The sequence below is a fragment of the Neopelma chrysocephalum genome, unplaced genomic scaffold (genome assembly GCF_003984885.1).
Source record: "Neopelma chrysocephalum unplaced genomic scaffold, ASM398488v2 Primary Assembly neopelma1_44, whole genome shotgun sequence".
NCBI classification, from domain to species: Eukaryota; Metazoa; Chordata; class Aves; order Passeriformes; family Pipridae; genus Neopelma; species Neopelma chrysocephalum.
In genome coordinates, this window is record NW_020897703.1 from 20559329 (window position 1) to 20576049 (window position 16721).

At 44.5% G+C, this 16721-nt stretch overlaps 1 protein-coding gene across 16 annotated transcripts in view; it reads left to right on the plus strand.

Annotated features, from left to right (window-relative positions):
- BIN1 (bridging integrator 1) overlaps positions 1-16721 on the plus strand; it is a 99453-nt gene that overhangs the window by 74364 nt on the left and 8368 nt on the right. For 9 of the 16 annotated variants that reach the window (XM_027678908.1, XM_027678909.1, XM_027678910.1 and 6 more), the window contains 7 exons: positions 5-155; positions 4540-4668; positions 7447-7554; positions 9537-9560; positions 14118-14210; positions 14982-15092; positions 16436-16537. In XM_027678908.1, coding sequence (XP_027534709.1) covers positions 5-155; positions 4540-4668; positions 7447-7554; positions 9537-9560; positions 14118-14210; positions 14982-15092; positions 16436-16537 — 718 coding nt within the window. The remainder of the gene's footprint in view (positions 1-4; positions 156-4539; positions 4669-7446; positions 7555-9536; positions 9561-14117; positions 14211-14981; positions 15093-16435; positions 16538-16721) is intronic. The other 7 variants (XM_027678916.1, XM_027678917.1, XM_027678918.1 and 4 more) reach the window with 2 other exon arrangements.

Below are 16721 nucleotides of genomic sequence, written 5' to 3' on the forward strand. Positions count from 1 at the left end.
TCAGTGACAGCACCCCAGCGAAAGCAAATAAAAGCCCCTCGCCTCCACCAGATGGATCTCCCATCACCAGCCCTGAGACCAAGACTGTCAACCATGAGCTGGAACCATCCACTTTGGAAGCGCCTGGGGCAAGCATCCCAAAGTCACCATCTCAGGTAGTGTCCCCATGACATTGACCATGTCTCCACAGTATGACCGCTGATGGCACAAGCTTTGTGAGTCAAAGACATCCAGCAGTTGCTTTTTTGGACCTCATCCTGCTACTGAGAACACAGAATGTGACATGATGGTTGTTCTCTTTCACTGGTTCCTGAGAAAGTTCCTGAGAATTCGAGTTGCTTCTGGGTCATCTCTATATCATATGGGGAAGAACTGAGTATCTCTGAATGGCTTTACAGGGTGAAGGCCAGTAATATGTTTTGCTGTCTGATATGATGGCCAAGAAGATCCAGGGAGGATGGAGTTGTAGCTAGGCAAGGAAGTTTGTTCTTTACAATTAAATTAACCTGTGGAATTCAATGGTCTGATTTCTTCTCAAGAACTTCTGTAGCTGAAGAAGGTTAAAATAAAAAAGTTTATTATTGATAAGGAGAACATCTGTACCTTGGATGTTTTACTTTACTACCAAGATAACATATTATGCTAAAAATAAAGGGGTTATATTCTTATGCTATGAAGAAATTACGTGAGTTCCAGGAAGAAGAGTGTCCATTATATGGAGTCTGATGCCTTCTATATGGCCTTTGTTAGGTCTTTCCATACACAGGAGCTAGCCAGCAGCATGTTCAAAATAGTAGATGTAGCTACTCAGCATATCATATGATATGTTTGACTTTGGGATTTAAGGAAAATAAAACATTTACTTCCTCTTCCTGTCCCTCTGTTGCTGAGTGGGAGAAAAGCTTAGTAGGGAAAAGTAGTAACTAGACCAAATTTGTGTCTGGTCCCAATCTTTGTATCTCAGTAAGTAGGACACTAGGGAGTAGTCTTCCAGGAAGAACTAAAGCTGAGAGAGGTTCTGGCCAAACTGGTATGGGCAAACCTATTGCCTCTGAAAAGAGACGGGTGCAACCCATAACTTCTTTGCCATTGCCATAGGTAGCAGCATTATTCCAAATCCAGGCCTGTGGGGTGGGCTGTCTCCTGTTTATGGAGAGCCTCTCAGAATATTTTTCTCTCCATTGCATTTTTGACTTTTATGATTATGCAGGGACAGGAAGGGGATGTTTTTGCATTGGCAAAAGGTTCCAGCCCTGTGAGATGTGTGGATGCCTGGCAGTGTCTTTTCAGGACTTCTCCAGGATCTCTGCACAGCCTAGAGTGGCTTCACCATGACCAAGGCTAGGACCTTGGAGTAGGCTGTGTGTATGGAGGAGAGAAGATAATATAATATATAATGGCCAGTCTTCGCGAACGAAGATTTGGGGAAAGGTCTTTTACCTTTCCAGCCTGCGCAATGGATTTTTTAGGTGAGACACAGCCTGCGCTGAACTGAGCCCACCCTTTAATCCTAAGGTTCATCTGCCGGGGCCAAGCAAGCTTGGACAATGGCAGTGAGGTCCTCAGGACGTAGGTTTGTTTTAGAGTGACCTTCTCATAGATGGATGGCCTCACAGGGCTAACGAGCTACCATCTGCCCGGGGGACTTGGGATTTGAACCCGTGGTCGCAGCAGTGAGAGTCCTGCATGCTAACCACTAGGCCACCAGGGGTCCCCTAAGAGGAGAGAAGATAGTATATCCACAATTACCTTTCTGTTGTGGGTTTGGTTTTGATTTTTTTTCCCTAGAGATTTCCAGAACTTGACTGAAATTTTAAAAAAGAAATTGTACAGATTTATTAAGCTGTTCACAGCAGACTTCACTCACCCTTTCTGTGGACTTGTCTTAATGAGTTTGGCTTCTTCCCTTTCCTTTAAATAGCACAGATAACCATTGTTTTTGCCAGCCTGCAAGTGCTTTCTTATTCACTTGCTGCCTGCCTGCCTGCCCACAGGAATGGGGCTAGAAGCACCCCTTGCCAAGCAAGCAGAATATTCCAGTGCAGCCCTGCAACCTTGGATGGGCCTCAGGATGAGACTGAAATGGTATTTGCAGCTAATGCTGCCACCACCTGGCAGCTCGTTCCCAGTCTATATTTAATTCATCCCCCCAGGCATCACTACAGTGAAGAGCAAGAGCTCCACTCCATAATCACACTACCTGATAAGAGATGGAGCTTGCTCCAGAGGGAGAAAAGATAAAGGCAGGAGTTTCACACTCAAAGCCAAGCCTGGTGTCTGTATGGATAAAGTCTAGAAAGTGTGTGTCAGCTTGCCAGCCAGCTGGGAAACACAACTGTCTGCTCAACTTTAATACCGAAATCTTCACAGGTCTTATTACTTTTGACCTCTGGGTAAGTGATTTGTTCAACAGTCCTCCAAGGGAGGCTGGGGGGCCTCCACTCTCTGCAGCAGGATGGACCAAAATGCAAAAAACAAGAACAGTTCTCTGGCCTCTTCATGTCTGAAATACTAAAGCAAACCATAAGCCAAGGCTGTGGAAAGAAAGACAAAAAAACAGGAGTGACCAAATAAATGCTATCTAAATTTTGAACTGTTCCCTATACCAGAAAAAAAAGCCAAACCTCTTTCACTGTCCTTTAATTCTTGAGAACAGTTTATTTCTGTCTTTTGGAAGAAATGAATGCTGTCAGCTCTCTGCGTAGTAATTTGATGATGACACAGGACTTCAGGGAGTCCGTGAAACTTCAAAGGTCAGACTTCTGCTCTCAGTTACACCACTGAAATGCTGTAATGAGACTTTTGAAATCAGTGCAACTATGTTGAATTTGGACAGGTAAAGTTCTGGGGGATCCAAGTCAGCAGAAAAACTTTAGAGGATTTGCTTTATTCTAGACAACAAAGTTTTTAGTGAGTGAATAATTTGTGGGAATAACCCAACATCAGTATGGAGTCATCTTGTCTTTGAAATGTGATTTTAGACTGCTATTGGAGGTAATGCTGGATAGTGTTGAAGTGGTCGTCTCCAAAACACTAATGCATTGGAAGGAAGGAGACTAACTGTATTAGAGAAATAAATAGCAGAAAAGTTGTGATATTTTTGATTTTAGAGTTGGTAATTGAAGCCTTTCATTTCTGCGGAGGGCGGCTAGGTTCTGAGAATAGCTTTTCCCTGAAATTTCTGATCTCATCTTGCAAGCAGGGGGTTTTCAGGAAGGGATTGTTCTCAAGGAGTATGGACACACCACCTTCTGCAAACAGTGAAAAGTTGGAAGAACACATTATTTTCATTATTTCCCCTAGTTAGCTATAGAGGGGAAAATTGTGTGTTTTCATACACACTCACTCTCTCTAAAGTAGGTTAACCCTGTAGAAGACCAGGCACATCCTTAGGAATCTAAATAAATGCCTTGTAGAGCTCAGTTATAAGTTGGAAGAATGAGAACACAGGACAAGGAGCCATGGATTTCTGTGTTTCAGATCTGGGCTTGACACTGATAGACTGACACATTGTCAGGTCTCTGAGTCTTGCTGCCTTGGGATCCTGGCTATGATGAGAAGACCAAGTAGCTGTAAAACTGTATTGTAAATGGAAAGCATTGTCACTCCTAAGCATTGCTTTGGTGCTGGGAACTTGTATGGCTGCTTTGTTTCAACACAGTAGAAGCTCCTGAAAGTCTGATTTGATCTAGAAATGATCATTAAGCTTTGAGCACAGAAAAAGGTGAAAAGGATGTGGATGGGTTGATCTAGGGAGGGTTGCAGTGTCAGGCTGAGTCTTTAGCATGATGGTGGGTATTGGGTATTAGAGTTACCAGGTCAGATGGTTTTATGCATTCCCTGGGATCTCCATTTGGAAAACATGACTTCATTAGTGTCAATGCTCACTGGTGAAACTGAGAGCAGAGTTGGGTTCACAGCAGTTGTGGCTTCTTGGAAGTTTGAGTTGTTCTTTTCTAAAGCTAAGATGCCATCAAGAGCTCCTTCGGACCTTTCTTACAGCACACTGATAACCAGTGCACCAGGGAGCCAGTACCGGGCAGATCAGTCTGTCCTCATGGTCACCTGCCCATAGTAGGACAAATTGAGCCTGTTCTCTCATTCCCTTAGGTATGGTAAGTACAGAAAAGGGAGGCAGCGCTGGCCTGTTCTGTTGGATCATGTTCTCAGTAATTGATCTGTTCCCTTCCCAGTGGTTCTTTTGAAGGTTGCACATGCTTTAATTATGTATGCATGTCCTGTCAATGCATATTAATTGTGTTACGCTTCTCCTCTGCAGAGGGAAACCCTCCCATGGCCGAAGTGTAACTAATGATGCCAAACCTTCTCTGGAGGCGTGTGGTTGTTTATTTTGTTTTGTTTCAATACAGCCCTTCACCCCCTACTCCTTCCCTCTTCAGATGGAGTTGATTGGACCCTGCTCTAAGCCAGTGATTGTGGTTTCCCTCACATTCAGTTTTTGTGACTAACCTGGTTCCTGTCTTTGGTTTTTTTGGGTGTCGCCGTCTGTGCTGTGGCCGTGTGCTCACTTGCATGCAGTTGAGGAAAGGGCCTCCGGTGCCTCCGCCTCCAAAAGTCACCCCCTCCAAGGAGATCAAGCAGGAGAACATCATCAGTCTGTTTGATGACAATTTTGTCCCTGAGATAAGTGTGACAACCCCTTCGCAGGTTAGCTGCTATGCCCTGCCTAATTTTTGTCTGCCTCTGAACATTTCCTTTCAACCTTTTTTCTCTTTGGAGGTGTTAAGTCATGAAACCTGGTCAGGTAAAGGAGGAAAGGAAGCTCAGCATTGGACCTTGGAAAGCAGTGGGTTAGATAGGAGGCTACCTTAAAGGGGAGGGTGGCTAGAAGGAAGCCTTAAATAACACACTGTCCTTTGAGAGCTTTCATTCATAGAAGAAACAGGAGAAATGCAGCTGGTCAAGATGCCAGAAAGTAATCACTGCGTTTGTTCAGCAGCAATGCACATGGATTACAGCTGTCTTCATATCCAATGATATGCTCTCTCCACACTCACTAATTCCGAGTGTGGATGAAGCATGTTTTTTCTGCTCATGTATGGCCCTAACTGCTGACCCAGGTATCTCTACCAGAAGAAGGCAGTTTTGTGCTCTTTATGCCTTTACACATGAGTTTTGTGGCTTAAAGCCCACCCCTGCCTAGGAAGGACCAACAGGAATTGCATGAAGTTCTCTTGGCAAAGAATAGAGGCCTGCAGTTAGATGGGCCTGCTGTTAAGTTAGGACTGCTTACACAGTGTGTCAGTATTTCTTGTCAGGTGGCACCTTTTTAAGCCCTGAAAAAGGAAAAACATTTTCAAATTATATATTTTTCCTCTTCATTTTGCCTTTTATTTACATCATTGCCAGAGAGGATGCCCAGGTAGGGAGTTCTGTGTTGGATCTAGGCGAATGGCAGTCCTTATGTATGTAAAAGCCTGACCAGATTTCTGGCTGTATCATGAAATACCTGCATATACTTTATATATTTATATATATATGTGTACATGTATATATATTTTTCTCCCTAAATGCTTGTTAAAGCACAAATAATGTCTCTATTAGTGCTCATCTGTGACTCATTCCCTAACTTCTCTTCACATCATGCTGCTCCATTGCCTCTGGTTTGCCACCTTCCACCCATCTGCTGATGAGCAGAGATGAAGTGGGGAGGGAAGGAAGTCCCTGTCAGATTTTGCATTGCAGAGCGGAGAGATGATTTGACATCAGTGTTGGAAGGTGGGGACCACAGGCAGCTGAGCAACACTCTATCATTTTCTGTGCTTCCTTCTCCTGTATTGTAGTGGACAGCTCTGTCTGCTCCATGGTTTGTATCATGTATTTCCATGTGAATGCCAGCCCCTTAGTCAGACGTGCTCTTCTGCACCTGGTCAGTGCTCTGACCCAGGGTGGCATTTGCTGTGACTTTCAATTAGATGGTAGTTCCGAGGGAGGACTCTGACTGCCAAAACAATCTTCACTGAAGTACCCAACAGCTCCTACCACTCAGTGTGTTGCCCAGGGCTGTTCCTGTCAGATGTCTTAGTTCCAATGAGCTGTCTTGTGGAAGATCTGGATAAAGATGAGGGGTGCTAGCCCTTGCATTTAAATCTTGAATGGCAGGTAAGGCTATTCCATGATTGCAGCCTTTGATGTATCACTACCAAATGAAACTAAAGATTGGGTTTGGAACCGCTCTGATGGGTAGCTTGGATGTGCTGGAAGAGCATAGTAGAATGCCAGTTGGTTTTTGCATACTGGTCAGGGTTTATTATTGGGAGATGAGAGAGCTTGATTCCTTGTCCTCATCCTTGTGGATGCCAAAAAGACGCATTCATACGGGAGAGAAACATCTCTGAGAGAACTGGAGTAAGAGGAAACTAGAGGAGGTGAAAATGATGGTGGTGTTGGTAGTATTCAGGGAACTTCTCTTAAATAGTGTGTCTTGCTACTTTCCAGAAGTTTTTCCATTGTGGGGCTGAAGCAGTAAGGCCAGTCTCCTAAGAGATCAGAGGAAACAGGGGCAAATCTTCCTGACTTCCTGGAGAGAGCAGCTTCCTCTGAAGCAGAGCAGAAAGGAGTGTCTTGTAGTGGTTAGATTAAATCTAAAACACGAAAGTGATAGTCAAGTTTTGAATACTAATGACTCGTGTCCTCTGTAGTGACTGTTTTATTAATGGCAATCAGAAAAAGGGACCATCATTGTCCTTAGGTAGAGCATTAATCACTCAAAGAGAGTTATGCTGCTGAAATTGTAGAGAGTAGCAAAGCTTCTCAAATTTATACTTTTTCAGAAGACTTGTGTGTGTATATTTCTGGGTTGCCCAGAAATGGAAACCATTGAAAATGGCATTTTTGAACTTGGAAGGGATTCAAACCTCTTACTAGGATGAGCTGCCGTATTTTGTGTTTCTGTCTCAGAAGGCAGGAGGAAATTAGGAGCTTTGGTAGTTAGCTCTGAGATCTCCCAGACTTGCCTTCCAGCAAGTGGTTTTGTCCCTGGATTTTTGTTCCTGAGATAGATTGTATAGGTGGCAGCTCTTTCGCATGTATTTGAGGGAGTCAGTCTTGGTCTGTCAGTACAAAGGCAGTTGGATGAGCTGTGAGGAATAGATATAAATAGAAGAACAGCCTTTCTGACTTGGCAGTGGCAGTGATCCTTTCGACCACAGCAGGTTAGGTGCTTACACCACGTCAGTTCATTTGGCCAAGTGAGATGATGAATGAGTCCTGTGGAAAAGGCTCAGATTTGGTTTACAGTGGCACCCTGTGCTACCTGCTTGTGTTTGTAGGATGCAGACAGTCAGGAGTCACATCAGGTGTTTGCATTGCCACCATGTCTTCTGCGCTTGCAGCTTTAGCTCTGGGATATCACATGCCCTCCCTGTACTGTGCACGCGCGTGTGTCTAATGCTCGTACTGCTTTTCTTCCTCACTGCTGCCAAGTTTGATGCCCCTGGGCCCTTCCAGGAGGGAGCCAGCCTGTTGGATCTGGATTTTGATCCCATTAAACCAGATGCCACTGTGGGGAAGACCCCCACACCCGCCTCCCAGGTTGGTTCTTATCACCATTCCTTCTCCCTTTGTAACTGACTTGTTGCCATGTGTGTTGTGACTTGCAGTCACCTGAATGATAATGTGGACCCGAGCTGTGGGTGGCTGGGCCTTACGTGTGGGAGCCCAGACCTGGGCACTAGAGGTAGGCACCTTGGTCTTCTCTGCTGGATGTGCAAGTCCAGTGAGAATCAGATGGCTACTAGCCTGGCCACAGTCTGGCACTAGGTGTTTGTGGGATGCTTGTGCTTTGCTCTTATGATCTACTGATTGACACCTCATTCAACTTAATGTATGTCCCTTCTTAGTTTAGCATCCCCTGTCTGCTACATGGATTTAAACTGTAACTCCATGGATGAGTTTTCGGCCTGAGTTCTGTGCTCCTGTTGTAAATTGCTCTCTAAGGGATTTTTAATTAACAGACACTTTGATAATCTGAGTGACTTAATGAATAAAGCTGTAGATGGATATTCAAGTGATGTGAAGCCCTTCTTTTTCTGTGTGTAACATAGCCTGTGTTCTTAGTTAAGAAGTAGCTTCCTCCTTGGTCACAGTGCTGCACAGTGTGGTATCAAAAAGCCCTAATTCTGGTCTGACCTGTAACTGGTCCTGTCCACCATCAGAGGCAGGTGGACTGCACTTCATTTCATGTCTAAAGGGTTGGAGGCTTTGAAATGCATCCTGAATTTGGTTGTTGTCCTCACTGAGACTTTACATTTAATATGTACAGACTGCTTATTTTTTGTGGATGCCATTAAAATTTGTAATAAACATAATTGGGATGTTTACTGTATTTCTCATGTCAAGTAGGTCTGTATGGCACAGACTTTTGTAGGAATAAGACCTCTTTTATTAAAGAGATTGAACATTAGGCATTTGATTCTCCTAAATTAAAATACTGTACCTGCAAGATAGTAGTTATCATCATAACTTGATATACGACAATATATCAAGCTACCCCTTTTTGGAACTTTAAGTGGGCAGATGGGCATTTTTTGTCTACTTGCCTTACAGAACAAACTGCAAGATAAATTTACAGGATGAGCTTTTTTTTAGATTTATTTACTAGAATTTTTTTTCTGAATCACCAGTTATAGCTTGGATAATTGGTTATACTGACATAGGATATGAGTATAAATTAGACTTAAAATGAAATTATTTGTTACCCTTTCAGCAAGCAACAAATATTACACTAAATCGGTTTTCCAAAACTGCTCAGCAATTGAATATTTGGTGTTCTAATGTAATTATTATTAGCTTCAGAAGTCAGTAAAAGAAAGTCTGAAATTGATAATTTCTAATGGTAACCAAACTATAAAACCTAGTGAAAACCACCTAGTTATCAAAGCAGTCAGATTTATTTCCTATAGGGTGAGCAGTATGGCAAAGAGGTTAAGATATTTCACTGTTGATCCAAAGACACCATAGAATGTTAAGGGATTGGAAGGGAACTTAAAGGTCATCTAGTGCCAATGCCACGTGCCGTGCGCAGAGACACTTCGCACTTGATCAGGTTGCTCAAGGCCTTATCCAGCCTGGCCTTGAAAGCTGCCAGGGTTGGGACACCAGTTGATGTCTTGTTCTGAAATCATGCTAACTCTGTTGGGTGTAGATATATGGGGAAACACTTAACCCTAATGGGCCACAAACTCGTGAGTTTGGTTTGGTTTTTTTGTTTGTTTGATTGTTTTTTTTTTTCTGACTGTGTGATCTGCCACTGATAACTGAATGTGGCTTGACTGTCTCCCTTCATACCAGAGGTAGAAAAAACCCTTACTCAAGTGCCTTGGTGCTTAGATATGAATATGCAGTGGGGAGGGGTGTATGTATTCAAGTAGTAACAAATATTTCAAAACATGCAGAGAAAAGTGCTGTTGAATGTGTATGTCTGCTTCAGTCTGATCAGCGTCTGTAATGTTTGTACTCACTGAAATAATCATGTATAAACATGTTTTATTTTTGTTGCTCTTTGACATGCTTAGTCTTTACCTTGGGATTTATGGGAGGTAAGAAATTCATATGGCTTTCATCTCTCATCATGTACTGTTCACATGCCGATGCCATCTCTGTTTGCATACCTGTCTCCTTTCCCTCACCATTTTTCCTTTCTGCACACCCCGAATCAAAGTTGCTATATGTGCTGCTGAATGCACTTATGCGCCATCTGGGAAGCCCCAGGGGCAACCATGGGACATGTTTGAAAGTCAAGTCTGGGACTCTAAAACTTATGACTCTACCCGTGCACAAACCCATTGCTTTTTCTTGCTAACTCACTCATCTTTCTCTTGGCATAATGCTGTGACTTTCACCTCATACTTAATATCGCTGCGGCATCATACTCACTCTCTACAACACAGTATTTCCTAAATTCTGTACATCCCGTTGGTCTTGTGTGCAATGCATAACTATCTCAGCTGCCCCTCATCATTACTGCCTGTACCACTGGGTATGTACACATCTGGAATTATCTGTGGTGTTTCCTGTTCATTGACTGTCATTGTCAGAAAGGCTGTGAATTAGCTCCCCCTGTGTCTACACTGAAAGTTAGGTGCAGGCCCAAGACTCACCTGGCATCTGCCTCAACCTCAATTTGAAGCTCGCTGACAAGGGAGACCCTACACATGCTCTGCATCTGAACTGAAACCAGACCCTCATTTATGCCCTCTATATCCATCTGGTCAGGGAAGGTCTCAGGTTGCTGCACCTTAGCGCTTTGTGAGATATTTCAAGCATAACTACTTTTTAGTCCCTCTGGACCAACAGCCAGCAGTGTGGACAGAAAACACTCGATCTGGGCACTCAAGCTTGCTGCTTGAGCTGGCTGTATCCAGTGTGTGAGCTTACAGCCTTGGCTTATGCTGGGGAATTGAGTCCTACCAACCTTTCCATTTCCCAGGGCCAGATCACCACCTAGAGTGAGTACTTGGGAGGGCATGACTTAGCCGTGACTGAGAGCCTGGCCTAAGGACTCCCTGTGGCTGGTACTCTCCTTCACATGAGCTTGGGTGATGTTGAGGAAGAGGTTTCCCTTGTGTGTTTTATCAGCCATCAGTGTTTAACACCTGTCATTCCCCTGTATGTGCATTGTCAGTCTGTCTTTGTAAGAGAGGAAAGGCTGGTTTAGCAAGGAAAAATCTTCAAGTGGATGGGCAGGGGTGAGGTATGACTGTTTCTGATTGAGCTGTACATACAGTCTTGGGTGTAAAAAGTGTTAGTGTCTTGGGCCATTACTCCCTTCCTGGAAACTGATTTCACCCAAAGGACAATTTACTCAACCAGGGAATGCTACTAGTCAAGGTGTTCTCACCATACCAATTCTCACCTTGGCATACCATATATGATCAAAAAGCAGAGTTCCCTATAGCTGGGGAATTCTCCTCTTCAAGCTTTCTGAAGTGTTTTTGCTGTTGATGAATCATAGAATCATAGAATGAGCCGGGTTGGAAGGGACCTCTGAGATCATCAAGTCCAACCCTTGATCCAACACCACCACAGTTACTAAACCATGGCACTAAGTGCCACATCCAGTCTCATCTTAAAAACCTTCAGGGACGAAGAATCCACCACTTCCCTGGGCAGCCCATTCCAATGCCTGATTACCCTCTCTGTAAAGAATTTCTTCCTAATATCCAACCTAAACCTCACCTGCCACAGCTCAAGACCAGGCCCTCTTGTCTTACTGATAGTTGCCTGGGAGAAGAGACCAACCCCCACCTGGCTACAACCTCCTGTCGGGGAGTTGTAGAGAATGATGAGGTCTCCCCTGAGCCTCCTCTTCTCCAGGCTGAACAACCCCAGCTCTCTCAGCCTCTCCTCATAGGATTTGTGCTCGAGTCCCTTCACCAGCCTTGTTGCTCTTTTCTGGACCTGCTCCAGCACCTCAATATCCTTCCTGAACTGAGGGGCCCAGAACTGGACACAGTACTCCAGGTGTGGCCTCACCAGTGCTGAGTACAGGGGGTGAATCACTTCCCTGGACCTGTTGGCCACACTGTTCCCGATACAGGCCTGGATGCCATCAGCCTTCTTGGCCACCTGGGCACACTGCTGGCTCATGTTCAGCTTCCTGTCAATCCAAACTCCCAGGTCCCTTTCTGCCTGGCTGCTCTCCAGCCACTCTGTGCCCTGCCTGTAGCACTGCATGGGGTTGTTGTGGCCAAAGTGCAGGACCCGGCACTTGGCCTTGTTGAACCTCATCCCGTTGGAATCAGCCCAACTCTCCAGCTTGTCCAGGTCCCTCTGCAGAGCCCTCCTGCCTTCCAGCTGATCGACACTCCCCCCCAGCTTAGTGTCATCTGCAAATTTGCTAATGAGAGGAGACTTGTTGTATGGTTATGTAGTCCCATAGACCAAGAGGTTAACAACTGCATAGAAACTTGAATGCAGCTGAGCTTGCTTAGTTCTGCAGACTGGAAAACTTGCATTTAGTGTGTATGATGCTGCTATTGGAATAAGCCAAGCTTTCAAACCTGGTAACAGCAGTGAGCAATTCTTCTTCTCCCTGTGGTATCTTTCCATGACTGTAAATGCTTTTATAGGCCTTGGGATGCCCCACAGGTATATAAAATAGAAAAATTAGTAGCTGAAATGTTGAAATGCATTAATTTGGTTCAGTTTCTCTGATTATTAAATACTGTTTTTGCAAATTAGCTGCTTTTAAGAAAAAATCCCTCATGCTGAGCTCCTTTTCACTTGTCCACATAAAACACATGCTTGGCCAGATAGAGTTGGCCTGGCATCAGTCCCAATTCCAGTTTCACTGAATCCAAATAAAAAGCAACCTGGGAGTGAATCCAATTACACAGGAGAAGCCTTTGTAGCATTTCATATGCATATATTTGCCTTAGCACTACCAAAGCTGCAGAGGGAATCCTCTGTTGGATGGGAACAGCTTTGCTCTTTGTCATGTGTTCTGGCAGTATAGGCCTGTGGACGTAGTGATGGGGAGACATGAGGAAGCATATGATACGAGAGGAAAGTATGTGTTAGATGACATCACTGGAGCAGCTGAACGTATAGTAATAGATTTTTATCAAATCAAGGATATATTTCTTTATTGTTGCTGCTATTAAAATACTACTTGGAGCACTGTGCCAATGCATGTCTAGTAGCCAGATGGGTGTATATTTAAGGGTTACCATGGTCATTGCTTTTCACTGGGCTTTTTTAAGGTTGGGACTATGAGAATTGCAACGTTAAGGAATCTGGACAATGTCTTGTTTTGAAATTATTGTATTCAGGGGTACATATGTTGTGTTTTAACTGCAGCTGAAAACTAAGCACCATTTCCCTGACAGCATATTTCCCTCCCCTTGATGGGAGGGGGTAGAGAATTGGAAGGGTAAAAGTAAGAAAACTTGTGGGTCGAGATGAGAATAGCTTGATTCAAATAAAAAAATAATAATCAATTATCATGTAAAGGAAAATAACAATAAGAGAGAAATAGAACTCAAGAAAAACAAGTGATGCAAATAAAGAACAATTGCTCATCACCACTGATGCCCAGCCCATTCCTGAGTAGTGACCCTTGGCCAGCTTTACCTCTAGTTTATATACTGAGCATGATGACATGTGATATGGAATATCCCTTCAGCCAGTTTGGGTCACCTGTCCTGGCTTTGTCCCCTCCCAGCTTCTTGTGCCCCGCAGGCTCCTCGCTGTCAGAGCATCATGAGAAGCTGAAAACTCCTTGACTTAGTGTAGGCACTGGCAGCAATAACTAAAACATCAGTGGGTTATCAACTCTACTCTCATCCTAAATTCAAAACATGGCCCTGTACCTGCTATTAGGAAGAAAATAACCTGTATCCCAGCTGAACCAGGACATGTTTATCAAATGTATGAGGCATGTAGGCATACTAAAGCTGGTTATTCCCATGTATTAAAAATGGCAAATCTTGGGAGTCTTTCCAGATGCTGCCTGACCCATCTCCCAGTGGGCTGATCTACAACATTGATGCTACCAGATGCAACATACTTCCTGCATTGCTGCAATTTCTGGGAGGGGCAAATGAATATCTTTAGTTTTGTGTTAAAACAGAGTTAATGTCACATTGATGCTGGGTCCAGACTAAGTTCCAAATCTGAACACATTACTACCATGCTCTTCTGTTTCTGGGAGGTGGCAAGTGCTTAAATATTCTGTAATTGTGTCCTTGGAAGTAGCTTATTGAGAGATCCTTGTACTTTGGCATGCAAGAGAACTTGTATTCACGTACAAGTGGGCAATCTAGATGTAATAGTAGATACTGTGCATGTGCAAAGTAGGTCTGCAGTTTAAATCCCGAAAAGAAAGAGATGCACGAAATTTTTGGAGTTTCATTGATTTCCTGCTGTGAGCCTGGAGTGAGGGAATTCAGGCAATTCAGGCTATGTGGTGATTTCTATGGGTTGCAGAGAAAGAGGGAGGAAGAAACGTAGCCAGACCCTGCAATGTCTCGCCTGTTTGCAGCAGATGGCAGCAGGCAGCAGCAGAGCACTTGGGCAGGCTGGCTGCACGTTGCTGCTCACACATGTAGCTGGAATGAGAATAACGTCCCACCAGGATAACTTTTGTATTGCAGCCTGCAGAAGCAGCCCATGCAGGAGCTGAAGCAGCTGGATCAGAAGCAGCAGGTGGAGCTGAAACATCTAAAACTGAAGCTGACTCAGGATCGGTAAATACCTCAAGGGACAGCAGTCCCTTTTCTCCATCACATCCCTTTGTTATACAGAAGATGTGGGAGACTGGGTTGGGAAAAGAGCTGCATAGCTTGGAAAAGCACATCCCTGCCCCCTGAGGAGTTACAATGCTCTTATTCAGAGGCTTAGTTGTTGCATTTTATCTGTGCAGTGCTTAGAGAGAAGTTCTGCTGGAAGACTCACTAAAAGAATTGTCCCTTCACCCATCCTGTGAAGCCAGTCCACAGCCCATGCTGTCCTAAGCTTGTGTTGTCTGCTGGATTCCCCCTTGCTTGCCATTTACTTTACCTGCCCTGTCCTGTGGGCTCTGCCTATGTCCCCTGAATATCCAGGCTTCCTCTTTCTTTGGTGACACTGCCACCTTTTTAGGGGACTGGAGTAGGTCCCAACTCATGGCAGCTTGGTTCTTATAGGCTGTTGCATGTGAGTTGTCTGTTCCACAAGGGCTCTTTAAGAATGCATTATGACCACAGCAAATGGGAAATGCTGGGCATTATGGTCCCAGAAAAACTATAAATCATCTCTGCCTTCCTGCAGCCTTAGGCAGAGGAAGACAGCAGTCACCAGTCCTGTTTTCTCACTACTGTCCTCTGGGGTCTTTTTGTCACTGTCTGGTGTGCTGGGAAAACCCACTGAAGCCATGGGATGGTTGGGATGTGGATCCTCCAAGATGGACTTGGAGCTTCAGTTTTGGATTCTCTTTTCTCAATGGCTTTTTTCCTTCCTTGGCTGCCACTGCCTACCAGACCTCTCTACCTGCTGTTGTTGTGGAAACTTTCCCTGCAACTGTCAATGGCACTGTGGAAGCAGGTGCTTCATCTGAAAGAGCTGACATGCCCCCAGGATTTCTGTTCAAGGTGAGTATGTGGTGGTGGGGCATTGAGTTCCTGGCGATTATCTTTTCTTTCCTGTAATGAATTAGTTGCTTTCACTCAGCATGTCCATGGGCTATGCCTCATTAAAAGGCAGAAAGGAAGTTGAAGGAGAGATACACCTTCCTCAGTGCAGCTTCATGCTGTTCCAAATGTTTCAAAGGACTGTGTAAGAGCATCAGCATCTAAAGGTGTTACTGTGCTGTGTAGAAAAACCCCTTCTCTCTGCTGCAGTTGGTTTTGTCTTGGTGGTGTGGTAGTGTCAGTCACAGACTCTGGATAGTGGATAAAAAGTTGTGTTCTCAGCTGAAAAAGTTAAGCTTTAGTGCAAGTAGTAATTGGAGAAGAGTTGGAAACAGCAGCAGAAACAGAAGACTGTGTTTGGAGAAATGAGAAAGCCAGGATGAACAGAGAAGAATAAAGGAGTAGGAAGGGAAGTTGGGTGGATGTTCTGAATATGCCGAAGCAGCTTTTTTTTCAAAGGTGTGGAGGAAGGAGCGATTCTGGATGAGGATATGCCACAAATGTAATGTGCATAGTGGAATATGGTAGGAAGACAGCATAGGTGTATCATGCCCTGAAAAGTGAGAAATGACAGCCTCCTGCTATAGGAGTGCTTTTCTCTGCTTTAGTCATGTCCACTGTTTTTTTTAAAATCAGAAGAATGGCAAAACCCTGATGAACAATAGGAAGCTCATAACATTTAGGCTGGTTACAGGTAGTATTATGGGCTGTAGTGGTCAAAGTGGAGAGCTGTGGTTTGAAGTAGAAAAGCTGTAACACAGATGTTGAAAGGCATTAGGCTGAATACCAAAGAGAAAACATGGATATTATCATCCAAACTAATACTCTTTCCTACATTTCCTCTCCCTGCTTGCTGTGACAGAGGTGGGAAGCTATGATCTCTAATAGTCTTGCAGTCCAGCTGCAGAAAGAATACAGGGCACGATTCAAGTGGACACAGGCTTTCTACCCTGTGAGGTTTTTGTGCCCACACCAGGAGAATTCAACCCTCCTAGAGGACAGGGAGGTGCTGATACATAACAAGTTGCATAAGACTCACCAAGATGCTGTTGTGGCCAAGGAGAGCTGCATGCCAGGCATGAACAAGCCTGTAGTCACTAAATTAAGGGAAGCAGTTATTCCCCTGGATGTGACATTTGCGATCAAAGCTTGCCCTACATTAAGCATCAGGTTGGATCAGGTGGCCTCGAAATGTGCTTTCCAACCTGAATCATCCAATGAATCAATGAAGAGGAAAGCCTTGTCACCTGTTATGGAGCTGGGTGAGAGAAGGCTGGGCTCACCTACCTCTCCTCTCCCTGTAGGTCCAGGCCATGCACGATTACACCGCCACCGACAGTGATGAGCTGCAGCTGAAGGCCGGGGATGTGGTGCTTGTGATTCCATTTGAGAACCCTGAGGAGCAGGTGAGTGGGGAAGATGGGGTGTGAGCCTGACCCATGTGGAGCCAATGGGGTTTCCAGAGCTGCTTCTTTATTCACTAACAGTCGGCTGGCTGGATGCAGAGCCATTAGTTTGTGGCTGGGAGCTGGCAAGAAACCAGTTGTCCTTGAGCTTGAGATTGGCTTCCTGCAACAAAGGGGAGGACTC